General features: G+C 39.7%; 1 protein-coding gene across 1 annotated transcript in view; it reads right to left on the bottom strand.

The window, feature by feature from the left end:
• YES1 (YES proto-oncogene 1, Src family tyrosine kinase) overlaps positions 1-27,802 on the bottom strand; it is a 31,648-nt gene continuing 3,846 nt past the window's right edge. Inside the window, exons 2-11 of the mRNA XM_065399701.1 lie at positions 25,384-25,483; positions 23,610-23,708; positions 17,657-17,760; positions 17,406-17,555; positions 11,436-11,591; positions 10,600-10,779; positions 5,512-5,588; positions 5,018-5,171; positions 3,895-4,026; positions 1-375 (exon numbers count right to left, since the gene is read on the bottom strand). Of these exons, the coding sequence (XP_065255773.1) occupies positions 167-375; positions 3,895-4,026; positions 5,018-5,171; positions 5,512-5,588; positions 10,600-10,779; positions 11,436-11,591; positions 17,406-17,555; positions 17,657-17,760; positions 23,610-23,708; positions 25,384-25,483 (1,361 nt within the window). The 3' untranslated portion in view covers positions 1-166. The remainder of the gene's footprint in view (positions 376-3,894; positions 4,027-5,017; positions 5,172-5,511; positions 5,589-10,599; positions 10,780-11,435; positions 11,592-17,405; positions 17,556-17,656; positions 17,761-23,609; positions 23,709-25,383; positions 25,484-27,802) is intronic.

Genomic DNA, 27,802 nt, shown 5'->3' on the forward strand with positions numbered 1-27,802 from the left:
AACAGTTTAAAAGTGGTTTTGTGCAACTGTAGTATGGAATTCCAGTTTGCCATTAAAAGCATGCAGAGTGAAGATTTTCTTTCCTTTGATTCCTTTAAAGAAGCGAGGAACCCTTCGAAAGTCCTTTACATTTGGCAGATTTGTGCATGTTATGTAGGTTGTTGGCTTACAAATTGTCTCCAGGCTGGTACTGTGGTTCTGTAGCAGTGAAGTAGTCTTCCAAGAAAGACTGAATATATTCAAATGTTGGTCTTTCATCAGGGTCCTTCTTCCAACACAGTTTCATTAATTCATGGAGAGACTCTGGACAGCCCTGTGGGCAAGGCATCCTATACCCACGTTCTACTTGTTCCAGAACTTCACGATTCACCATCCCTACAATAAAGAATTTTAGGTGTTAATGACATTACACAAAGAACAGTTTCCAAAAATTCCTCAGCTTTTTTCTGGCATCAGACCACCTGAGAGTTAAATTTAACTCTCAAGATAACTGTACTGCCACAAGGGACTCTTCCCTATAGACACAGTATGTTGGATTAATTTTGTAAATTTTAAAATAAATATATTTTCTGAAATATTCAATTTTACCCATGTTTCTCAAATAGTTAGTACTGGCCCATCCTCATGCTTATTCAAATGCTTTTGCTACATAACATTTCCTATTTACTTGGGGAAAATTCCTGCAAAGGAGAGCCCCACAACAAGATCCTGTCTGGAGTTTTATTCATTGGCCACTTGATCTGAACAGAATACTAAAAAGAACAGGAGTACTTGTGGCACCTTAGAGACTAACAAATTTATTTGAGCATAAGCTTCCGTGAGCTACAGCCCACTTCTTCGGCTGTAGCCCACGAAAGCTTATGCTCAAATAAATTTGTTAGTCTCTACGGTGCCACAAGACCTCCTGTTCTTTTTGCGGATACAGACCAACACGGCTGCTACTCTGAAACCTGTCAGAATACTAAGAGATTCTGTATACTAAAGTTCAGTTGATAACTTGCCCAGAACAAAAAAGTGTTATATAAACTCAAATCAACACATCAAAATATTTCATATATTATTTACATTTATTGATCGAAAACTGTGGAACCCTTCCATAAGGCAGCCATTTTCAACACATACTGTACAGATTCTGGCTGCAGACAGCATCAGGTTGCTGCAAGTCAAGAAAGCCCCAAATCTGAAATTTCAGAAGCGTGCAGGTAGAAAGCAAGCTTAATATTCTCCTGTACTCAGTACTCTTAAACCTTATCAGTGGGATTTAAGATACTATGGGGTCCTAAAGCACTTTAAATTTAACCATGCAATAATTAAACTGCAAGGCAAAAAACTAGATAGATGTAATTAGAATAAAAATTATAAAATACATTTTACATTTCAAAAAGAGTAAGAGCAGGATTTTCCAAAACAGGAGCTTAAAGTTAGGCTCCTAAGTCTATATTTATCTGCCTAAATGAATAGTGGAGTTTTTTTAAAAAAATACTCAATACCCCCAGCTCCCACAATTTTCTGTTTTTGAAAATGGTGGCTTTTGAAGGATTCATTTATGAAAATTATCAAAATATTTCCCTAAAAACAAACACTTCAAAATTTCAGAATACACTTTATTAAGTAAATAGCCGTCCTAGTTCAGGAAAGGTGTTGGCTCTCTTGAAAATCTCAGCATACAGGAGCATGGTGCTCTAACCCCCCTGAATTCCATTGAGTTTGGATGCCTAACTAAGCCTGGTCTAGACTGGGGGGGTGGGAATCGATCTAAGTTACGCAACTTCAGCTACATGAATAACGTAGCTGAAGTTGACGTACTTAGATCGACTTACCGTAGTGTCTTCACTACAATGAGTCGAGTGCTGCCGCTCCCCTGTCGACTCTGCCTGCGCCTCTTGAGGCGCTGGAGTACAGGAGTCGATGGGAGAGCACTCAGGGATCAATTTATCGCGTCTAGACTAGACCCCATAAATCGATCCCTGCTGGATCGATCGCTGCCCACCGATCCAGCCGGTAGTGAAGACATACCCTTAGGCTTCTTTGAAAATCTCAGCCATAATGGTTAAATGATACTGCTTAAGCAATGCACTTTGCTTTCTCCCCTATAGCCATGGAGGTCCACAGCAGTCCAAATGGTGTTCTGCATAGGAGACTGTTGTAGGCAGATTTTAGGGACTTGGGGAGTAGATGCCTGCATGCTGTGAAGCCTTACTTTTTAGGAGCTCCCTGCACTTTGTTGCACATTATGATTGGTGGAAGGGCAGAGGCAATCCACCAAAAACAGAGTTAAGGCTAGGGGATCTGCCCCTCCATGATCTAGCTGCCACTGTTTTCTGCACCAATGGCAGTGGTTGCTACTGCAGTCTCAAGGCTGCAGCAGCAGTAGCAGCAACTGCCAGAATGGTTCCATTGCTTGGGGGTACTACATACTGAATGTAAGTTTCACCTCCAGTCTCTATTAAACCACTAGCGTTAAATCCTGCTGCTTGGAGTTGGCCCAGAGAAAAGGATTGGGTCCTAAAGAAGCGTGACTAATTATGGCAATAATCAAGTGTGAGTTAAAATATTTTAGCTTAGGACTTGTCATCTTGTCCTCATAGCGTTTATTCATACTGGATCACTGAAATAGTTTTTTGGAAGTTATTGGTATGAGTCACAACGGCATTAAAATCCTGAGGTATCAAAATTATGTTAAAAGTGAGTGTTCAGGACTTGCTTACATTCTGAGAGAAGACTCTTATTTGCAAGTCTTACCCTTTTGACACTCAAAATATTATGCCTTCTTTAGGAATAAATGTTGCACCCGTCTTTTTGGTTGGTTATAGCCTGGTAAGCATTACAAATTGGTGTGGTTCTGATGCATAGGGATGCAGAATGTGTTATGATGCAGGAACTCCTCTAGTAGGTTCTATACCCTCACATATTAGAATGTTATGCTCTGCAGAGCCCATCCATAGCAGCACACAGGGAAGATTTTGAGGACATGGCATGGCCAATGGATCCTCAATTATGCAGGTCCACTGCTCTCCTCCTCCTCCAACAGGAGGTGGCAGTAGCAGCCACAGAACACTGTAACCTATGGTGTAAAAATACTTTACCCTTGAAACTCATGGCACTCACCCATGCGCAGGGAAGAGGATTTGGCATGTAACAATGTAATGTAATGTATACTATGCTTTTTACAACACTGGCAAAAAACACAACAGCCAAAAAACAAAAACCCCACATAACCAACAAAAATCCAAACAGAGCAAAACCACAAACCAAACCAAACCGAACATTTAAAAGTAATGAATATCAATCAACAACACTGATTAAACATCCTTATGGCCTGAGTCAAGATGACTTTCTGTGATTGAAGAAAAATTTCCCGGTTTCTCGAATTTATTTATTAATAAGGCCCAAGCTGCATGTAGTGTTATAGAAACAGGGCTTGACATTTCTCTTTTTGCAACTTTATATAATGGAGCACTATACACCATTACTTTCCTCCTGGAAAATCATTTTACTCTTCTAATAGTCTGTTAAAGGGTAGCTTTGCTTTCTCCAATAAGATCTGAAGTGGAGCATGTTAAAATGGCTGTCTAACAGTCTAATCTACTAGGAGAAAGAAAGTTTCTTCTGTTAGAAGCGGTTCATATTTCCAGTATTCATTATTCTACCTCTGATTCAGACATAGGAGAAGTAGAAAAGAAAGGAGCAGGAGGAAGATTTCAAACAGCTTTATTTAAGATTATACTGTAAACTGGAATAGGATCCAAATTAGCAGTTTGAGAAATTAGGACTAAAAGGGATATCTTCTTTGAGTTTCATTACCTTAACACCAAACTATATAAATCCCATTATGATTATCATAACATACTGGTGTAATATCTTCTAATAAAGGCTTGTTTAATGCTTTCTTACCTGGATATGGCACTCTACCCTTTGTTACCAGTTCTGTCAACAAAATTCCAAATGACCACACATCAGATTTGATTGTAAACCGACCATATAATGCTGCCTCAGGAGCTGTCCATTTAATTGGAAATTTGGCTCCTAAAAGAGTGGAGAAAGACAGACACACTTTTTTCTAGATACAGTTTGCTCACACTTTGTGTACCCACACACACACACACAGCTGTGTTATCTGGCCCCGTACCAACTGGAAAGCTCCATAAACCGACATTTCTAATCTTCATAGAAAGTCTGGTTTATAGGCCGGCAGGCTCCCTACCTGGCTCCATCTGGCTCCCTGGAAGCGGCGACATGTCCCTGCTCCTCCTAGGCAGAGGCGTGGCAGGCGACTCTGTGCACTGCTGCCGTCCCCGCAGCTCTTGGCATGTGGGGAGCCACCTAAGGTGAGCCCCCTCTGGATCCGGCACCCTACATCCCTTCCTGCGCCGCAATCCCCTGCCCCGAGCCCCCTCCAGCACCCAAACTCCCTCCCAGAGCCCGCTCCCCACCCCCCAGTCCCGCGCTCCAAGCCTCAGCCCCACACCGCCTCCAAACTCCCTCCCTCTTAGTTAACCAGCATTTTTCACTTATCAGAATTTAAATTTTGCTTTGCTAGTTCAATTAGTTGGATGGCTTAATATCTTTTAGTATAAAGGAATTTTTCAGACTGGAAAACATTAGAGCAATAAACATTGGCCAAGATTTTCAAAAAAGTGACTTGTGATTTTGGTGCCAAGCTTGAGTCACTTAAAAAGGGCCTTATTTTAAGGAAGAGCTGGGCACCCTCCCTCTGAAATTCAGACCTCTACAATGTACCTTAGAGGTTGGGTACCCAAAATCACTAGTCATTTTTGATAACTTAAGCCATTATCACCAAATAATTTTCAGAGTTTAATTACTGCAGCTTTCACTAACAGGTAAAGTAGTGGGGGTTGGGACCAAACATATACGCCTTCAAGGGTATGATTATTACATATATATGCATAAATTTTTGGTATGTAGATAAGTACTCTGATACTCCCCTAAATTTGATATTTGAGCAAATAACTCAAAGTATATGGATTTATTTATACAGTAAATAAATCTGTCTTACCTTGTCTGGCAGTGTACTCATTGTCTTCTATTAACCTTGCTAAACCAAAATCTGCAATTTTACACACAAGATTGTCTCCTACAAGAATGTTAGCTGCCCGAAGGTCTCTGTGGATGTAGTTCATTCTTTCAATGTACGCCATGCCATCAGCAATCTGAAAAAGAAAGGTTTTATTTAAAAGCTATTTTTGGTGACCAGGCTCATTTCTCCAAAAACATAACGTATAACAAAGCAGTCTTTCTGGTGCCAGTTCTGCTATAAAATACATCACAGCTGGCCATGATAGCTTACTGATTATTAATAAAGTGTATTTTACTCCAGGACATCTAATACAGAGATAATTTATTGTAGCAAATTCTAAAACTTCAACAGAAGCTTTAAAGAGTAAAAGCGTATAGAACATTCAGCTGTGATCTTTGGTTGGTATATCTGTTTCACATTTTTAACATGTTTTCTATGTGGAAAATACTCATTTGTTGACTTATACAAAGTACCTGAGCAGCCATGTCAACTAACTGTGGAAGTTTTAAGCATTTCCCCTCTCCTTCTTTAAGGAAGTCTAGTAAGCTACCTGTAAAAAGAAGATAAATATAATTTAGGAAAACACAGACACAATCATTAAGGTCTAGCTGAAAGCCTCTAAGAGGGAGTTTTTCAAAGGCACAGATGGGATTTAGGTACCCAACTCCCATTGACTTTCAAAATCCCAGTGCCTTTGAAAATCTCCCCCTAAATATTTCCTTCTCCAAAAGGAAATATTGGGTTTGCACGATCTAATAGTGTTCTTTTAACTGCACACATGAAAATTACTAACAGCAAGTTTCATCCAATTCTGCATGCTCCTCTGTTTAAAATAAAAAAAATGGTCATAAGAATGTCTCTCCTCCTCCCATATCTCTGTTACTTCCCCACATTCCAGAAACAAGTGCTCACAAGGTCAATATGAAGAAAGCAGACATTAGGAATAAAATGCTGCTGTGTCACCTACTGGTACAATGCCTTGGATGCTCATGGGAATCCTTAAAAGGTTTAGCCTAAACTTTAATTAATCTATACAAAATCTTGACATTAATAGAATGTTATGGTTGCATGAGGAAGCACTTACAAGCCAGAAACTGCCCAAGATAACTTTGCACATGCCATCTTAACAGCGCTCCTTATTCACGTGCTTAATAGTCTATCTGTAAAATGGGGATCATAATATTGACCTCCTTTGTAAAACACTGAGCTCTACTGATGAAAACTGATTTAGGTATTATTTCTCAAATAATACATTATATAACCTTAGATACATGTGCAGAATCTTGCAATCCTGTGTGCCACTGTATATAGCAAGTAGTCTATGCAAGTAATTTATTGAGAACATAATTCATTACACAATATTTAAATATAAATTATTTCATAAAAAATATCAAAAGAACATTAAGATTGCAAAATCAAGCACTCTAAAGTTCAGAAACGTGACTTAAGTCAGCTACCTTATGCATGTGCATTACAATACAGTCTTTAATTACATGATCCCAGTATTTTTCTACTGGATCATCTATCTCTTCTCATCCCTTTGTCGTTGAACAAGCTAGGCTGTTTCCTCCCTGATAAATGGGAGACAGCAGGGGGAGCATTGAGAACAACGAAAGAGTTTCATTGCCCTCAGATCTGGTAACTGGTGCCAGAGTGGCCACCAGCAGCAAGAAGAAACAACTGCAGGAAAAGGCTTGCTCAGCCCCTGCAGCACTGGGATGGTGCAAGATCAGTCTGGTAGGCACATAGAAACTGTGTCAGGATGGAACATGTTTGGTGCAGACTGAATCTTTGAAGAATAATGCTGCCAGTCACTAGCAAACATGTTACTGGGCATGTGCAAACTGAAATGATCAGAAATGTATAATTTGGCTACATTTGTGTGGATTTTTCACAGGGAAAGCAAGAGATACATTGCTGACAGGAGCTTGACACCTTTGCCAAACTTCAAGTCCCTACTCTAAAGCATGGATACAGAACAGCTTTTCAATGAAATGGTTGTAATTAACATGGGCAAAAATAATATTTTCCTATAACCTCATTCAAGGAAACAGCAAAACCATTTTGCTGAAATGTAAAAAAAAAAAAAAAAAAAAAAAAAAAAAATTCAGCCAGAGGCAGACACTCTCAATGGAAAATTTCTGCAGGAATTGTTGAAGTTTGCCAGACTAATGAGGAACTGAAAATAGGGTATTATAATGGAAAGCATCAGGCAACCTTAACTATATAGATGTCTCTATCAGAGCTCTAGATAACAGTATCAAAGTGAAATGTGCTGGCATATATAAAGGGATTAAAATTACAACATTAATTCTTTCAATGACTATATCACTATCATTAGTGCTTCATTAATACATCTGGCCATAAATGCAGTTTTAAATTAAATATTTAGCACCTGCAAACTGAAGCACGATCATTTTTAGTTACACAGTATCCTTTGCTTTCATCAACTTAATTTAAAAGCATATATGTATATGTATAGGAAACATTACATTTGATACCAAAGTGAAAATTTATCCAACCAGTGTACCAACAGTATCGTCTATGGTCTGGAAGCAGCTGCATTAAATGAAACAGACATCAGAAGGCTGGAAGCAATAGAGATGAGAGATCTTCAAAAGATAGCAGGTGTAAAGTGGAATGATTTTAAGACAAATGAAGATGTTAGGACAGTAAGATGTAAAATCAGGATATGGGATTGGCTACAATCAAAAAGATTATGATGGTGGGGACACTGCAGAAAAAACAGATGATAGGATGCCAAAAAAAAAAAAAAAAAAAAAAAAAAATATAAATACAACCAAGGTCAGTCAGACCTAGAGGTTGACAAGTAACCAGATGGCAGGACATCATACACAGGGACATGACCAGGCTGGGCTTAACGGAGGAAGAAGCCATAGACAGGAATGAATGGCAATGCTGTACTGTTCCCTGTGCGTGCAAAGGTGCTCCAGGATTAGAAAAAAAGATAAGAGTGTTTCCTATCTGCCACTGAAATGCAATAGCTCCTTATGTGAAATATCATGGCTATTTGTAAATGTAAATAATATTTCAAATGAGGACAGTAAAAGTAATAGGGCATGCACATCTTATATAGACTATGTTAAGTACTCTCAACACTAGCAAAATGGACTGCTACTGGACAACTGGAAGCTAATAAATTCTTAGGGTCAGGAAGCATCCTTACATCACTGATGCTCCTTGTCAGCTACATACACCATTTAACAAAAACAGAAACATTTTATATAATGTATAATGCTTTGTTTGCAGCCTCTTTCGCAGTGAAGAAGAAACATTATTTACTGCATAACTAAATACATTCATGTGTGTTTAGAGTATAATTTTTTTTAAAATTTTTGGATGTGAACTAAGTTTCCCTAAAATACATTAAGGAAGTTATTCTGCCACTCAACCTCAATTATATATTAGGGAAATTGTAATGTTACATAGTTTCAGTTTTTGCTCTCTTAAGATATCAAAGCAGCAATTTTGTTTGTTGTACGTTCTTCTTGATTCCAAAATCCATCTCCCCTCTTTAAGACACACATTTTAATAGTCTTTCCTCAACTACATATCACATTTATATAAAGAACATTAAAACATTAGTACTGCTTGAAAGGACTTGCAGTGATTTAATAACTGCTGTATTTTTTGTACTTTTAAGGAGTACAAATTATGGTCAATCTTAAATCTTGGTCTCTGATATAGCAGCTTGCCCAGCTGTAAGCATACCATAGGGGTTCAAGAAAATGTTCTCTTTAGTATGAAAATCTGTTAAAATTCTAAGAACTGGGGTAATTTAAGAAAGTCACATCTTCCAAAATGGTAAAGACAAAAATGGAATGAAAAATGTTAAAAATAAACATGTCACAGACTTTTCAGAGCAACCTCATCATTGTAACTGCCACAATTTTAAATACATCTGATATATTTATAATCGCTTGCTACAATTTTCTGTTTAAAGGAACTGCGATGGGCCAAACCAGGATCTCTGTGGTTGATGTTCTGCACTAATTCATGAGACACGAGATTTCCATATCCTGTTTCTTGAGGAAGGAGTATTGTGGAGGAGTAAAGACCTTACTCCAACTTCTAGTAATCTGCCTGACCAGGAAAAATGCTGTTGGGCTCTGTGGTGCTTCCATGCAGCTCTCTTTTCCTTGAAGAAGGTTGTTTTAATGTTGGAGTCTCTGAGGCTAGCTAGATGAACCGTGAGAGGTAGCGCTGGCAATTCTCTTGGGGTGGGGTGGGAAAAGCAGTGCAAATAATGACAAATACTTACAAAACAAAACCACACCAAAAACAAAACCGAACAACCTGATTTGATTAAAATGCCACAACCTTATTGTTTCAATGGCTTTGTGCTACTGGGGGTAAACACTAACAAAACAGTTTATGCATTAGTATCAAACTGATTCCCTCCCCCCTCCACTGGCTTTTTACATTTTCAGAAAAATAATGAACAATTTGTCTCAGATTAAAATGGAAACGTTTGCTGGAGATTTACATTTGTAATATTGACAACTGTACAGTAGATTTTTGTAATTCTTTATAGTAATCCTACTTTGTTTTGGCAATGTTCCAATTCAAGTTTTAATCTTTGTTTTGTACCATTCCATCTCCAGTAAGTAAGTAAATAAATAAATAAATACATAAATGGCTTATTCTAAACAGTGAAACCTGATTTCACAAGGCTGTTTTAAGATCTGCCATCAGAGAGACTGCTTCATTTCATTCATTTCCATTTTGCTTTTATTTTTAAAAGTTTGAAATTTTCCGTTCCTCTCCACCCTATTTGGCCTGATCCAAAGTTTTAAAAAATATTTTATATGATATATGCTCTTTGATATAATTTATAAATTTTATAATTTCAGTTTCTGACTTCAATCTGATTTCTATCCTCCTAACATTGCCACAACTCTCTCCAAGATGAGCACAAGAGATCAAATTCTTCAAAAATTAAAGTATTTGATTTGGGACCTGTTCTTTTTAAAGATTGTTTAATACTGGAAGTAAACATTTAAACCCTATTACACACATCCTGAACCCTCAAATGTCTCTCTTTTTGGGGCGAGGGGTAGACTGGGGAAAAAATGCAAGGAAAAAGCACAGCAAACAATTTTAGTTTACTGTTTAGTTTGCAGAACTATTGCAAGTAGATCAAACTTTTGACCTACTAGCCTCAACAGTGTTTCTTTTAATTTCAACAAGTTTTATTGATTCAATGGGATGATTACAAAGACTTTTCCCACTAACAGGCATCTCTGCCAGTTAGTTCCTAGCAACTAAAAACCTGGATCATTTGTAAAACCCATCTGGTTGAGTTCAGTAAATAAACAGATTTGAACAAATCATGGTAGCACAAAATTAAGAATAGAAAAAAATCAGATTCAACAAAGATGATTTCAGAACCTATCATATGTTAAAACCCAATCACAAATTCACATGCTGGGCTAGGTTTACACATATCAGTATTCAACATGAATCAAAATATACCTTTTTTGGTTACTGGGACTTTTATTAACCTTTAAACTTAGTGCCTTCCAGTTAATATCACATACCTTTTGTCATGAATTCAGTGACTATGAAGATTGGCTCCTCAGAAACAACAGCATATAGCGGAACAAGTTTATCATGTCGTAATTTCTTCATGATCTGAGCCTCCTGCAGGAAAGCTTCTGGCATCATTGTGCCAGGTTTTAGTGTTTTGATTGCTACTTTTGTGGTTCCATTCCATGTTCCTAGAGAAACAAGTACATTTTACTGCCTCAGCTACGCTTTTAAGAGATTTTCAACTGAAACTACTTTCATTCTTTGTTTCAAAAAAATTTTTTTAAGGGGATAAAGCAGTAAAAATTATACTGAAAATTAGCTTTGAATTTTACTATATATAAATATATAGAATTACCAAATACATATAATGAGGGCATAATTTAATTATGGAGATCTAGTAAGTTACAAAACAAAATTATTTGTATAGTCACATAAACAACTGAGATGGAATTATTAAAGCTCATTTTTCAAATGAGCTTTATTCTGCGTCCCCTCACACTTGATGTTGGGGTCTCCTCCTCCATTTATTACTTCTTGTTGCCACCTTTTCTCCTCCCAGCACACTTGTGATTGCCATTCCCTCCTCACTCTTCCTTTATGGTGGCTGGACTGCTTCATACCCCCTAATCTCAGAGTCCTTGCTACTGGCTAAAGCTCATAATTCATGGTGTGAATTCATATCCAAAAATTACAGGGGATTTTGCATTGAAAGCATGGTTCTTGACACATCACTGCTATTAGTAATTTTGCCTTCAACTCTTCATCAGATTATCTTTCTAGACTATGCTATTTTAGGTAAAAACAAATAATTCCAACAGGATAGGTGCACATATCATACTCTTACCCATCCATACTTCCCCAAAGCATCCTTGGCCCAGCTTAACTTCTAGCCGCAAAGACTCTCTAGGTATTTCCCAGGCATCTTTTGATAGTCCCTGGGTCTGGGGTTTCACAGTTGGACACACAGTCGTTAGTTTATGACACAGGCCATCAGCATGTTCTGGATAATTGGAAAATGAAATCATTTAAGTTAAACAATATGCAAAAGACTATGATAAAAGGAAATAAAATACAAAGAATGTCTATCAAAAAGTTATATTATATTTTTTTTGCCATAGCTAAAAAGAGCTTTATTATTATTATTATTAAAAAAAAAAAAAATAGTACACTTACTAAAAGAACCACCAGACACATATGGTATGTCTACATTGCAATGTAAGCCCAGGGTTGGTGGGACTCGAGTCAGCTGACCCATGTTAGACTTTTCTAAACCAGGCTTGAACCTGGGGCTCCAGTGTCCATGCTGCAGCGCGCAGACCCAAATCAAATCGACCATATCCCAAAGTCCCTAGCGCCCTCCCGAAACGTGGCTGATCTAGCCCTTTGACCACAGTGCACAGTGGGAAAACTTTATTGCCCACCTGGCATGTTACAGGAAGTTTGATCAGCCCAACAACACAGGCTACTGAGAAGACTTTGTGGTCTGTGCACACCCAGCTACCGAAGCCAGCAACATGGAGGCGACACCTTTTGAAGAACTTCTCTGGCTTGCACTTTTACTCCTGTGTCAGGAAACAGGTAGAGCATCCATGAGGTGCTGGTGGACATTCTGGGGGTGTTTTCTGAACCACCAAAGGCACCTGACGGGGCTTAGGATAGAGCAGGTGGAGGTATACCCATACATCGTGGACTTGCGCTGGCTGATGCTGCTCAGTACATTCGGTATAGCTGCTGATGCCCCCTACGTAGACTGATGCTTCTTGTGCAGGGCCATAAGCACAGACCAGTGGGATCACATCATCATGCAGACCTGGGATGACCAGTTGTGGGTCCCGAACTTTTGCATGAAGGCGGCTACATTTCTGGAGTTTGTAGGCAGCTTGTCTCAATCCTCCAGCGTAAAGACAGGTCCATTGCCAACCAGTTCAGTGTCGGAAAGTTGATTGTGGATAAAGTGATGGCGGACATTTCTGAGGCAATCAGACGTGTGGTTTACCCCATGTGGGCATAAAAGATAATCCTGAGGTAAATTACTGACCTTGAGAGAATGGGGTTTCCAAAGTGCACAGGAACCACTGATGGGACTTATAGTTTGCCCTCCTCAAGAAACACGAGTACATAAACCACAAAGGGTACTACTCCATTGTTATGCATGCCCTCATGGACCACAGAAGATGATTTATGAATGTCAACAAGAGTTGCATTGGGAAGTTCATGATGCCAGGGTTTTTCGCCCATCGGGCGTCTGTATTTATGGACAGGCTGGGACACACTTCCCATCAAATGACACGGTCATAAATTGAGTTATTGTCCCTACCATTATTCTGGGGAACCCCACCATGTCCCCTTTTGCCTTGGCTTATGAAACCATACTCTGGTTTCAGAGGTTCTGGCAAAAGATGGTTTAATTACACTGTCAACAGGTGTAGAATAATTGTGAAATGTTCATTTGAATCCTGGTGGAGATGTCTGTCTACTGACTCATTTGGATGTCAGTGTCATCAATGTTGTCCAAATTACTGTGCTGTACTCTTTGTAGTAAGATGAGGCCCTGAAACATAAACTCTTGTATCAAAGGCCCAGTCTGAGGCCTGAAGCCTGAACCAAAGTACTTCCAGGCATTGCTAAGCAAAAGCTGGGCTGTGAGCCAGAGGCAGGCCCCACTCACAGAACTTGGTGAGAAGAGGGTTGCTAGAAGCAGGTGCATCCACAAATAAGTGCTAATAAGAGGAACTTGTGCCAAGATGACATCAGAACACTCCACAGACATAACAAGGAACAGGCAGGTGCATCTTAAAGACAGGGTCAAAAGGACAGCATGATGGATAGACCTGTTTGAAACAACATAATCAAAGGAGGAGACAGCACCCGAATGAGCCAAGGGGCTGTACTTCAATACGTCAGTAGGGATGAGCAATCTGTCCTGTAACCGTATAAAAGTAGGTCCTGGAGTGCGCATCTTTGTCTGGCCTAGGGGGCAGTGGAAAGTCCCGCCACTGACTGAGCCGGTCCATTGCCAGGGGGCACAAATTCGTAGTATGTCTTGTAGAGTCTACGGGAAACTATTACTGTGCTTCGTTTAACAATAAACCTGGCTCGGGTTCCTTCGTACCTTACTGGAGTCTGTGGTCTTTGGGGATTCTCTCGGGGTTTGCTGTGTTAGCTATCTGCGCAGAGCCGGGGCAGCACACAGAGGGAACACACACGCAGCCGACTGTTATCGTCATCGAACAAGAGCAGAGCACCACACCGGTAGCTACAGACAACACTCTTCACAATCTTTGTGAAACCAGAAGTGAGCCATTTTCCCCTAAATGGACCCATGACAGCAAGGGGCCACTGAATTGGCAAACTCAGCCAGAAAGTGCACCTACCACAGCTGGAGCTGGATGCACCCAGGCTACAGAAGTTGGGAATGGTTTGTGCTCTCACATTATAGACTTACATGACACAACTGAAGAGGGGAACAGTACCTTTCTGAATGTGCTTGTGGAGGGGTAGGACTGCGGGTCAATTGTGAAGGATTTCAGTGCTTGGGGAGCAGTGGGGGTTTGATTGCCATGAAATGTATTTATGAATGACCTGACCATTTATGAAATGGGGGCCGGGGGCTGATTTACAGTATGGATTGATGTAAGGAAGTGGTTAAAGTATAGATTTATGTAGATAACCATACTGAGGAAGTGTGTTTGCAAACTAATTCCTAATTGCCCCGATCATGTGTTTATCTTTGTTATTTTAAATACACATTGTATGATGTGATGCAGCGATCGCAATACACTTTCTTGATGAAATAAAAGCTTTATTTATAAACATGTATTAGAAAAGTACAACATTCACCCATTGCCAGGCAGCCAACTGCCATTACCAAGCCAAACATCAGTAACAGAACCTTTAAGAAAAAAAACAAAGTGCATGAACAAGTGCAAACAGTGAAACCATGTACAAGACAGAAGCCCCTTACTGTTGCATGTGCCCCTCCCCCCCCCATTGTCCTTTCCTTGTTTGCCATGCACTTGGCAGTGGGGGTGGAGGCATCCATATGGGAGCGGGTACAATATGGAGGACTACATGGGGCAAACTTACCCTGCCTAGCTGTTCATGGGGCCCAATTGCATGGGCCACCCATTCATGGAGTTTTCCCAAGCTGTTTCTGGACTGCATCACCGGGTACCACACAGGGGACTCAGGCTGTGGCATTGGTGATGCAGCAGGAGCCACTATTCGTGACTATTAGTGATATCAGCTGCTCAAACAACTCTTTTTGCTGAGGTCTGTCCTCCATCCTTAGCTGCCGTTTTTGTTCCAGGAACTGCGAGACAAGTGCCTGCTCTCTCACTGAAACCCTGCCCTCAAGCTGTGCAGCCAGCCAGAGCCTTTCCTCTTGCCTCTCACCATGCCTTTCCTCTAGCCATAAGTCCCTCTCTGTTTATGGTATTGGACCTGCTTGTTGGCCCTGTCCAGAACTTCAATCACAAATTCATCACGGAAATGCTTCCTCTCGGAATGGTCCGTGAAAGCACACTGACCCAGGCGTCTGCTGCGGTGTGGGTGAGCTGTGGAGGTATCAGAGCCAGTAGTGGTCAAGGGGGCTGGAATAGGACAAATCACAGAGGGCTATTGTCTCAATAGCTCACTGCAGGAGCATAGAAATTGTGGAAATTCAAGGACAGAAAACTTTATTTTTCCAAACTGAACTTTAATATATTGTAAGTAGAATGCTTCAGATCACAGAAGCTCCCTGGACACAGCCTGGTTAATCTCAGCAAAGGAAGTGCAGAGACAATGGTAAGTTAAACATTCAAAGATGTTTTTTGTTTTCTAAAAATTGCAGAACTACTTGGGTGGGAGGGGTGCCATCAGCAGCCATGCTACAAAAGCTTTTTCTATTATTTCAGGACTTCCACATTTTGGAAGATATAACGGTTGCTGTGGTGCCCAATCGGCAAAGGAGATTTTATTTCAAGCTGCTGGTGGGACACCTGCAGTGTATGCAACCTAAGTATTCAAATGTGTAGTGACTGAACAGCTCATCTGTGAATGAAGTGGGCTGGTCAGCTACTCGGCTGGCCATAGAAAATATGCCCTTCCCCAAAATGTGACTGCTTATCTGGAGTTCCCGCTTCAGGAAAAGTTTGCGGCTATCAGCATCTGGGATTGGGTCAGAATTCATAAAGGGGACTCAACAGGTATTAGCTTCCATATGGCTTAGCCTGTATGGAACTCCACAGCTGCATGCAAACACTGGCTGTGAAGTTCTCTTTCTCCTTGTCTCTCCCCCCTTCCCCCATTTCCGGACAAAATTTCAAACCCCAGTTGAATTTGGGGCAAATGATTTTTTTTCACCTATGGACTGCATGGACTACCTTTAACTGAAATGGACTAGATTTGTAAATGGAACACATTCATTCCCTCCTGCCCCAGCCCCACCCACCCATTCAGATCACTGTTTCCAGGCGACTCGTTACACTGTTGAGTGGTTACAGAGCCACATACTTACAGGCCTGGCAACGTAAGGTTACATTTAAGAAACAGAAATGCCCTAGTAAAAATTCACTTTCAAGGTGTTTTTACTGTTTGCATGCCATTTTGAACTCCACATAGTGGAAGGTAGGATGCGGGGAGCCAAGCCACTGGTGGCATACAATCTGCCATTAGCGGATACACACTACTAGCTGGGTCTTAAAATAACTATTGCATTGGTTCATAGGATGGAAATCCCTCCTATCCCTATAGTAATACAACATTATAATGGAGCCAGAAACTTACCAGGCCCAGGGACAACTTCTGTCCCGTCTGTGTTTGCTGCAGGCTCCGCAGTGGGCTGTGCCTCGGGGGTGGGGGTGGGGGGAGTGGGAGGGGAAAAATCAAACAGCTCCTTTGAGTATGGCCCCAGGATGTGCTGCTGCTTCTCCTGCTACAAAACCTCCTCTGGGACCAGTTTCAGTAAGAGAGTCACTTCACTGTCCTCACTTGGCACCTGCTGCTGGCTCCTATCAGTCCCCATGTTGGATTCTGGGGCTAGAAAGGCGCCATTCTGGCTGACCAAATCATGGTGCACTACTGTTGGCTCCATGTTCAGTGCAGTGCCCAGCATCCAGCCAAACTCCATATAAAACAGGCATGATGTTGGCAAGTTGTCCAAGGTGCAGTTCTGGTTCCTGTTTTCATGTACTCAGTCTTGAGCCACTGAATCCACTCTGGTTAATTTGCAATGCTGCCAGCTTCTTTGTTATTTGCTGGTATGTGTAGTCATTCCCGGTACTCTTACTAAAATCCACTGTTTTGCTGGCCTCGCTCTAGAGATGCGCCAAAATCTGGCTGTGCCCCCATGACCATGAAGCACTGAACTTTGCAAAAGGCTTGTTCTGATCATCTCCACTGCGAACACAGAAGGCTCTCTGATGGAATGTTTGCAGCAGACAACAGACGGGTTAAACGCTGACTCATGAAGCTGCTGCACTACACCACGGGGGGTTGCTTCCATTTCCCTGGAGTCAACAGGAGATTCTTGGGATAGAGAGGACAATGGAAGTTGTCCCATGGGATACTTTTGTCAGACTCCCAGGGTCCCGAGGTGGTGTGTGTGCACGCGCACTCTGGGTCTACACCAAAAAGTAATAGGGCTAACCTTTGGTCCCTGATGGATTCCTAGGTCCAAGCCTGAGAGATGAGTGTGTAGACAAAAGGGGGGTTTGGGCTCAAGTCTGAGTGAGCCCATTGCAATGTAAACATACCCATGTACCATTTACTCAAATTTCTTTTCTTGTAAAAACCATTAAACTAGTATTGGACCATAGGGACTTCAGCCTACCTGTATAGTGTTTAACCAACTTCTGTAGAGAATCAAATTGTGCTCTAGTTGTGATATAGTATCCACCACTGTCAAGTTTTCTGATTTTGTAGTGTTTCACATTATCGCCTCTGACCTCATCCCAGTCACGGATAGAAAGGGAATAAGCACCTAGAAAAAACAGTTAAAATTTTGTTTCTTACAAAGAAGTGTGTATATATGAAACAATTAACTCATTTGCCCTAGAAAGGAAGTAAGCTTAAAGAAAATACCTTTAGTGGTTTCACTCTCTCGTACTAAAAAAATACCACGTTGGTTCCCAGGATTTAAAAGTAATCTCTCTGCATCTTTTCTGCCCATCTTACCAAAATACCATCTAGAAGAAGTTAAAGAAAATAAAATATTTGATAAGGTAAGTGAAAATACTGTGGTAATAATCTGCATAAAATAGCACTATAAATTCTGCTTGTATAAATTTCACTCCCCCCCCCCCCAATCTTAGGGGCCTTTCCTAGGCCCTTACACCTAAATAGGCAGCAAGGTCTTGAGATACAGATGCAATGCTGCTTTATTATCATTACTCATGTAGTGATTTATAACAGAAGGCCAAATATTAAAGTGTTTCTGCTCATAATGCAAACTCCCAAACACTATATTCATCTAAATATAGTTCACACAAATCTATATTACTACTATCTGTTGGACTACTGATAAGGAACAGCAGGGATTTAAGTATCTGACTTCACTCTTAACAGCAAAATCTCTGGACTGAGCTTCCATTCACTGCAAAGAAATTCTGACTTCTACATTAAGGGGCACTGTGCTAGCATATTTTACAGGTTATATTTTTCTATTCATTTAATAGAATCATAGAAACACAGGGCTGGAAGGGACCTCGAGAAATCATCAAGTCCAGCACCCTGCACTGAGGCAGGACCAAGTAAACCCACACCATCCCTCACAGGTGTTTGTCCCACCTGTTTTTAAAAACCTTCAGTGATGCAGGTTCCACAACATCCCTTGAATGCCTATTCCAGACCTTATCTACCTTATACAACTCTACCCCAATATAACGCGACCCGATATAACATGAATTCGGATAGAACACGGTAAAGCAGTGCTCCAGGGGGCGGGGCTGCGCACTCCGGTGGATCAAAGCAAGTTCAATATAACGCGGTTTCACCTATAATGCGGTAAGATTTTTTGGCTCCCGAGGACAGCGTTATATAGAGGTAGAGGTGTAGTTTGAAAGTTTTTTCTAATATCTAACTTTAAACTCTCTTGCTTCAGATTAAGTCCATTACTTTTTGTCCTACCTTCAGAGGACAGGGAGAACAACTGGTCAGTTTTTCTAAAGCTTAATCATTTTTGTTGCTCTCCGCTGGATTCTCTCCAGTTTATTCACATTTTTCCTGAAGTGTGGCACCTAGAACTGGACACAGTACTCCAGCTGAGACCTCACCAGTGCTGAGTAGAGCGGGATAATTAACTCCTGTGTCTTACATAGGACAGTGCTGTTAATACACCTCAGAATAATATTAGCTTTTTTCACAATTTTATCACATTGTTGACTCATTCAATTTGTGATCAACTATAACCTCTACACCAGGGGTTCTCAAACTGGGGGTCGCAAGTTTATTACATGGGGGGTCAGGAGCTGTCAGCTTCCATCCCAAACCCTGCTTTGCCTCCAGGGTCTTAAATATATTTTAAAAAGTGTTTTTAATTTATAAGCAGGCTTGCACTCAAAGGCTTGCTACGTGAAATGGGTCACCAGTACAAAAGTTTGAGAACCACTGCTCTACATCCTTATCAGCATTACTACCTCCCTAGACAGTTATTCCCCATTTTGTAGTTGTGCATTTGATTTTGCCTTCTAAGTGAAATACTTTGCACTTGTCTTTATTAAAGCTTATCTTGTTGCTTTCCGACCAGCTCTCCAATTTGTCAAGGTAATTTTGAATTCTAACCCTATCCTCCAAAGTGCTTGCAACTCCTCCCAGCTTGGTGTCATCCACAAATTTTAAAAGCATGGTCTCCACTTCTTTATCCAAGACATTAATGAAAATATTAATAGCACTGGACCCAGGACTGACCCCTGCAGGACCCCACTAGATACACCCTCCCAGTTTGACAGTGAACCATTGATAATTGTTCTTTTTGTATGGTCTTTCAACCAGTTCTGTACCCACCTTACAGTAATTTCATCTAGACCACGTCACTATTTGATTAGAAATGTAATGTGGGACCGTGACAAAAGCCTTATTAAAATCAAGACATAGCACATCTACTGCATCCCCCTATCCATCCAGTAACCCTGTCTAAGAAGGAAATTAAGTTGGTTTGGCATGATTTATTCTTGACAAATCCATGCTGGCTATTCCTTACAACCCTATTATTCTATAGGTGCTCACAAATTTATTATTAAATAATTTGTCCCATAATTTGTATATATTAATATACAAAAAGAAGCCTCTCTCTGTAAGTGCTAGGTTCCCTTGACATATTAACAGAACATAAAACCCAGGACCAAACCTAACACCTTCCTCTGAACTTCCTTAGAGATTGGGCTCAACAGCACAGGCTGGATCAGATGAAAAAAAAATACATTACCAGCATACTGAAAACACTGCAGCAGCCCATGCTTCCTTACTATCCCTCCTAGCAGCCTTGTTGCATGTAAAACAGGAGGATTATGTAATTTAAAGTATGTGTACGCACAAGTGCATGCATGGCTCTGCCTACATGTGTACACACACACTATGCACCTGGAACTATCCATACAATAAGCACTTTTTACCCCTCTCACCTGCATTCTAACTCCTCGTTCATCTCTGTACTATTTCTAACATTCCAAACAGCTGCCATTTACCTTGCCTAAACATGAGCAATAAAAAGTAATTCCTTTTTATACCCCCAAAATATATTCTCCTGATTTGCAGGACAGACAAAATTTAGTCATGGGCCAGTATAAGTTTAAGGTCCAAACTGTGAACCACCACGGCTAGGAAGAGCACTTATTCCTACCCCAGTAGAGAAGATACTGTGCTTCAAAAATCATGAAAGGATGTAAATTTTTTTTTTAAGTTTCTAGTGTTTTAATTTGGGGCTTGTGCATTTAGAACCATGGCATCAAGCGAGGCTAGCTTTTTAGGTGGAGGGAAGTGAAAAACAATACCAATAATCTCTCTAAAGTGTTTTTAAAACTGTTGCACGTCATACAGGGAAAAAAGTAAATGGTGCGGTATATAATGGCTTTATCGGCACTCCTTTTGAATGATCTGCAAACTAAATTAGACATTCCAAACTCAAGACAGTAAAATTTTTCTAGCACACCACACTATTATTTTTCTGCCATACCGTACTTGTAGTTTGAAAATAAATGTATATATACACAAATTACAGATACACGTGCCTCCCCACACCAATTTATACTTTTAAGCTGATTTGGGTGTAAACTATCTTATTGAATGAAGAGGCTTTCAATTTGAGTAACTACCTCCCACTGAAAATCCTCTTCATCAGAGTATTACAACATTCCACAAAATAATTTTTAAACTTCCATTTTGTTTTACTCCTTGAAAAAAATAAAAGGAGAATTTATATGAACTTTTCATAATAATTTCATATGTATATTGTGGTAGTGTTCAGAAGGCACATAGTAGACATGGCTCCTGCCTCAAAAAGTTTACAATATAATTCTTTCAGGCTCAGAAGTCACTGCCTAAGAGGTAAAATACTAGTACTTTCACAATGTGTGATGCTCTTTCCCCTTTAACTCCACCGGCAAGCTCAATGGACAATCTGTAAATGCTCTTAAAAGTCAAGGGCTAATAAACTGAACTCTGGATCATCCCATTTTGAGAACTAGAGCAATATTTAATAGAAGTGGCAATTCTTTAAAATAGTTAAAGGGTTAAAATTCAGCTTGTCCCCCTCTTCTACACTTGAGAACCAGCCTTCTAACTCACCTGCTACAATCCTCCCTTTTCCTACCTATATTCTTTACTCCTAGGGGAATTCTGCATTAAAAAATTAAACATTTTGCACATAATATTTTAAAGTTCTGCAAAATTCTGCATATTTTATTTGTTAAAATAACGCAATATAATCACACTGGTTTCAATTATTTTGGTAATTTATTTAAACTACAGTACAATGGACGGAGAATGGGAGTGGGGAGCATTGGAGGAAATCCTCAAACCCCCTCTGTCTAATAGTAATGTAGCTAGTATTGACCCTTTACTTCTAGTTATTAATCAACAAATATATGCAGCCATATGCTCAGTGTTACATCATAGGCAACAGAAGAGCAAGTGAGGGCTGGGGACTCAAACTCAGAATTTATATTGGCTACTGACCTTTCTGAAGATGGTCAGTAGCAAACAGTTCATGGAGTACATTTTGATAGGAAATTTTTTCAGTCCAAAAATTTAGACTAGTTCTAATCACTAAAGCACCATAAGCATTTATAAGGCCACACTGTCCTTTAAACAAGGAGCCTTTATACCACTCTGGCAATGTAAAGGAGCCTTAACATTTTTAAGCCTGTTTTATACTCCTGGGGGAATTCACTAAGAACAATGGAAACAATTCACTAAGCAGGCAGGCTGCTACATTCTACTCTGCCTGAGGGGACAAAGCTTGCCCAACACTTACCTCCTCAGAAACACCCCAAAGCCCTGCCCCTCCACGCCAAGCGTGCTGCAATACCGAGCAAGAGGGACAGAATGCATCTCTCTCTCACACGACTACCCAGTCCCCCTCCCCCCCGCCCTGGCGGTGATTTACATCTCTACTGGCTGCTCTGGCGCTCAAACTGATCTGCCTACGCTGCAGGGGAAGGGCGCATGACTGCTCTTATGGCTTCCCTTTGCTTTCCCATCAGAAGTCATTTTTCTGTGGGGAAGCAAAGAAATCTGCGGGGGCCATGAATTCTGTGCATGTGCAGTGATGCAGAATTCCCCCAAGAGTAACTCTTTGGGTAACATCTCACTTCCAGAAACAATCCCTGAACCTTGGGTAGTACAGCACTAGCATCTCCATTGATGCCACTGATTGGCCATCACAGGTGCAGCACTGCAGCCATAGTAATTATGATAAACTTCAATAAGGAATTTTAAATATTATGTTTTTGGCTATATAGAGCAGCATTTTGTAAGCAGCTGAAAGATTAATTTTTAAGAACAAATGGTTGTGTCTCTCTGATGCAGTTGTTATTCAATATTAAAAGGCAAGGTAGTGGCAGCAGAAGCAGTAGTGCTATAATGAAGTCTCAGCTTGAGATTCAGGAAGCAAGTTGGGAATTGGGCTACTTTCCCAGAAGTGCAGTGAGATGTGTGACGAAAAGGACTGGAAAAGTCCTGACACATAACAGGGCAATGGAAGCTGGGAAACACTCCCACTGCCAGCATTGTGGCGGCAAAGGCAGTAGAGCTCTGTAAGTCTGAATGCAATAACTAGGTACCCTCCACTTAGCAAACAAGCACTACCTGAGACATCTCAGAATCCCTAAAGTAACTCCAGGTGATTCCTTAACTACTACATTAAAGATTATGGGCTGTGTCTGTACTCAGTTGTAAGAAGTTCTGGCAGTAAAAATGGTAATGTTGCCTCAATTCTCAGTGATCTTTGGGGATGCTGAGCAATTTTCTGTCCCCTAACACAGATCTGTCCCTTAGATTTGGAGGAATCAATGGCTTTAAACCCTGAACAGCTTGGGAATGCCATCTGTGTAAAAGGTTTGCTTAGAACTTTGATTTCACTCACTGTCAGGGTGATGGATCCTGCTGGGTCTGCCCACCCCAGTTAATAAACAACATTTTATAAACTGCATTCCAAAGTGTACATATCTTGATTGAAACACAGATGTCTGTTAGATGTAAGCAATAACAAATTGAAGTGTATGGTTCCAACTGAGGTATCTTCACACTCGGGCATATTCCCGACTTTTTTTTTTTTTTTTTTTTAAACACACACACACACACACACACTCTCATAGCTATTTATGCATTCCACTAAAAAGTTAGTCACATATCTATACTTGTTACTATTTAAGTAGTATTCCCATCCATTAATTAGTGAGAAGTATCATATTCCTACTTTAGCGAATTAAATGTTATTTTGGTACCTATATGGCACTGTAATAAATTAGTTCCTACATACAATTCTTTACTAGTAAATTGTGGGCAAAAATGACTGATGAAAGACTGAATAATGCCTTACTCTTCTGCCTGAATGGAGTCCGCAGGAGCTACATAATTGCTCGGGATGTAACCAGTCTTTCCTGTAGCAATGGATCTTGCTTCCCACCAGTCTCCTTCCCTGAAATGCAATAGCAATTATCTTTAAAATGCATAAACATTGCCTCTGTTACAGGATGATGTATTATCGTTCACAAATATTCAACTCAGATCAAATTTTAGCCAATGCAAACTTAAATTCAGAGGACATTAACCCAACTAGAATGCGGTACCTGCAAGTACATTTTTCACTTCATCATAAGCTGTATGTGTACATCTCAATTTCGTTTAATATTTTAAAACAAAAATATGTACAAGAGAAAGACATTTACTCTACATCTTACATGTCAGTAATAGACTGCTTTGTTAAATGATTATTAAGCAAAGATATTGGTGTTCCAGTTATATATTGCAAAGTTCAATTTTTAGGCTGGTGTTTTAAGAAGTGTCTTCTAATCGCGTTCACACATTTCAGACAAATATTTGCCACTGTTGACAATTTGGACAAAATGGCATCTCATGATGAACAGGATAAAAAAAAAACTGCTAAAAGAAAAAAAAAAAGTGATGAATGTATTTATAATGTTGTAGAAAATTGTCAACTATAGATAAGCAAATTAAGAGATGTACCACATACTTTATGGCAATTTAGAGATCTCAGAGTGCTTTTTCCATCCTTTAATTTCCAGTTTTTAGACAAGGAACAAAATCCCAATCACTCAAGTCAATAGCAAAAGCTCCCCGTTGACTTGCGTGAGGACAGGACTTCACCCAAAGTTTAAGTGACTTGCCCAAGGTCAAAAACCAAGTCTGTGACTGCGTTGGGAATGGAACCCAGTTCTCTAGTCCTTTTCTGTTGAATCGAGATCTCTAAGTACTGTTCTGTAGCTACCACAGCAGGTTGCCTTTACGTACATACTGAGCTACAAGGGAGGGACAAAGTAAATAAATAAAATTGTGTACAAATTTTAGATTAGAGAATTATATGAATTGAGCATATTACCACATGTAGTTCTAGGATTGCCAACCCTCCAGGATTGTCCTGGAGTCTCCAGGAATTAAAGATTAATCTTTAATTGAATATTATGTCATGTAATAAAACCTGCAGGAATACATCCAAACAAAATTGGCAACTCTGTGATTCAAAGGAGGGATTTGAATCTATATCTCCCACCTCCCAGGCGAGTGCCTTAATCACCAAGCTCTTTACCTCTTTGGCCCAATGAACATTTAAGTATTACACAAAGTGGAACAACTTCAACAGAAGTGGTTGAGAGCAGCTCACCCCAGAAAATCCTATAGACCATTGGCTAGGATGCTCACCCGGGAGGAGGGAGATCTGAATCCTTGCTCCAGAGTTGGGATTCAAACCCAACTGGGCTCCCGCTTCCAGGCAAGTGCCCCAAACACTGAACTAAAAGGTCAGAACAGGACACCCCCTCCGTTTTTGGATTACACAAATTGGGCTTTTCCAGTTTGCTGACAAATTCAAATTATTTTCAGAATTAAACCAAGTATTTTTCTCTGAATTTTGGTTTGCTGGCCAAATTGAAAAAAAATAAAATCAAATTATTTATCCAGCTCTAATTAGCATGTTAATGTCGTCCTCTTAAGCCTATATTTATGGAGCTTTGTAAATCAGGTGAAAACCGGTCTACTCTTTGTTGAAAAATCTTAAAGGTATCTGAAATATTCTTAAAAGGTATTTATTTTCAACGTAACACTAATTATAGAAGTCTCTGGCAGAAAATACTTACGTGTTGTTTATTATCTGGAACCGTTCACCCTTCTTAAACGAAAGATCATCTGTAGTTCTAGCTTCATAATCATATAAGGCCACAAAAACAGTTACACCACCTTGAAAAGAAAAGAGGCATGTCATGTAGCAATACCACTGTAAGATTAATTAAAAAAAAAAAAAAAGAAGAAGTCTGACAGCAGCTAATCAATTTTGCTTTGAAAACAAACAAAATGTTCTTTGCATACTAGATCCTGTCAATCTGCAAAAGCTGACTTATCAATAGACTGGCTAACTTCTTTTGATTAAGAGAGAATTTATATAAAAAGAATCCTCAGATAAGGTGAGTTGAGTTATAAAAAACAGATTATAGCAGTTCATTAGAGAATCAAGAGAGTGGTACTTTCAGTCAGAGCATATATAGGGCTTAATATACACAAGACATCAAGAATGATAAACTCAAATGTTGCTTTTTAAAAATATATTTTAAAGAAGTGATATATAATACATTCAAAAGCCATTATCATATTTAAGTTTTTAACTTAGATTTTTATAAACTAAACTAGTTTTATGGCAGAGCATCTCCAGACATTACACTATGGATTCTCCACTTTCTGGAACTAAATATCAAGATCTATGCATGGGATTAACTGGACAAGAGGTCAATTTCAGAGGGGACAAAGAATTTTCATTCTATTATGCTTTAAAAAAAAAGTCCTCATTATAGCATAATTCCATCCAATACTAAAACACACATGTTATCTCCCAGCCATAAAAAGCAGGAAGGGAGACCGGTGTTGAGGATGACGCATAGCTGCATCACCCTTGGAGAAGTGCGGAGTAAGATTTTTCGTAAGAGAAGTGAGCTCACTGCATCAATCCATTTGTCCTGAGGCAGAGAGCAAAGTTGCTAGGAGGCCCTAAGCTAAATTCGTGGAAGACATCTTGTTAGATCGTTCATGAAATCACATCAAGTCAACATTATGAGAAAGAAGCAAAACTGAAAATTAAGTTTACAGTCATATAAGGATTTAAAAAGAATTGCAACAGCCTAGACCACAAAGAATTTAGCCTGTTATAAATAGAGAATTGGCCACGGCTTGCCCAAGAAATTGAGCATGATGTCTGCACTTTTTCAGAAGTTGAAGGATGGTGCATAAAACAAATTAAATCAGCATGATTTTCATCAGTTTTGCCTGGTAACCACTCGCTTAGTCTGAAGTCAAGGTGATGCACAAAACATGAAAATGGCGAGAATGTACACAGAAATATACAATGATGCTCAAACATAAGGGAACAAGCTGTATCTGATTATATTTTAAGCTTCAACATCTGACAAAAGTTAATACTCTAGAGTGCCATTATGACAGATGCATTGATTGCTTACCAGCCAACCGACACGTTTCATGATAAACTGTACAATTTACAGCAACTAGGAAGTTATTAATTCAGTTGAACTACACAATACTAACCAAAACAACAGAATAATGCATGCAAATGCAAACCACACAGCCAAAGTTATTTACCAGTGCTGTTCTTTGACCGTTGCCCTGGCTGTGAATACATGGAAACCTCTTTCAAAGGCATCTCTGCTGGGTAGGAGCATGAGCAACCAAACGTCACATCATACATCAGATGCCCAGATCTATATAAAGGAATGTGCTCCCCCACAACCACCTCAGTTCCTTCTCCTGAATTGCTAAATTCTAATGACATGTATGTCTACACAGTATTTTGGAGCCTGTGGGAGCAAGACTCCAAGCCTCAGTTGATGGACTCAGGCCAGTGGGAAAATACCTGGATAGACAGCACTTTGAAGTTGTGGCTCAGGCTGGAGCTTGGGCTCTGAAGCCCATACCTCCACAGCCTTCAGAGGGGGATCTTATGCCTGCAAGAATTGGCAGTCTAGCTAAGATGCTAGATAGTTCTATGCACCTCATACTCTACCAAGGAAGACCCTATTTAGATCTAGGTTTTCCCGGACTAGAGCTGGTCACAAAATGGACTTCCCCATCCTGTGAAAAATTGAGACTTAGGGGGGAAAAAAAAATTTCATTCTGAATTAGGATGAAAAGCCAAAATTTAAACATTTTTACATACTGAAATCAAGAAAAAAGTTTTGGTTCAATCAGAATGTTTCCTTCAATAAATTTGAAACATTTAATTTAGATTGACAATTTTTTTTTTTTTATAGAAAATAAATTTTGAAGTAAAAAAAATATCGAAACTTTTACTTCTGAACATGTCAAAATAGAACACTGACACTCAGAGGGAAAAAAAAATCAAATCCCCCCCAAACGGAACGGTCATAGAAACGAATATGATTTTGTGAAAAATTTCAATTTTGTCAATATGGCATTCTTCTGATGGAAAACTATTTCATTGAAGATTTTCTGACTTTCTCCCAGACATCTTTCCCATAAGCTACAAAGAGCCTA

The sequence above is a fragment of the Emys orbicularis genome, chromosome 2 (genome assembly GCF_028017835.1).
Source record: "Emys orbicularis isolate rEmyOrb1 chromosome 2, rEmyOrb1.hap1, whole genome shotgun sequence".
Classification (NCBI taxonomy): domain Eukaryota; kingdom Metazoa; phylum Chordata; order Testudines; family Emydidae; genus Emys; species Emys orbicularis.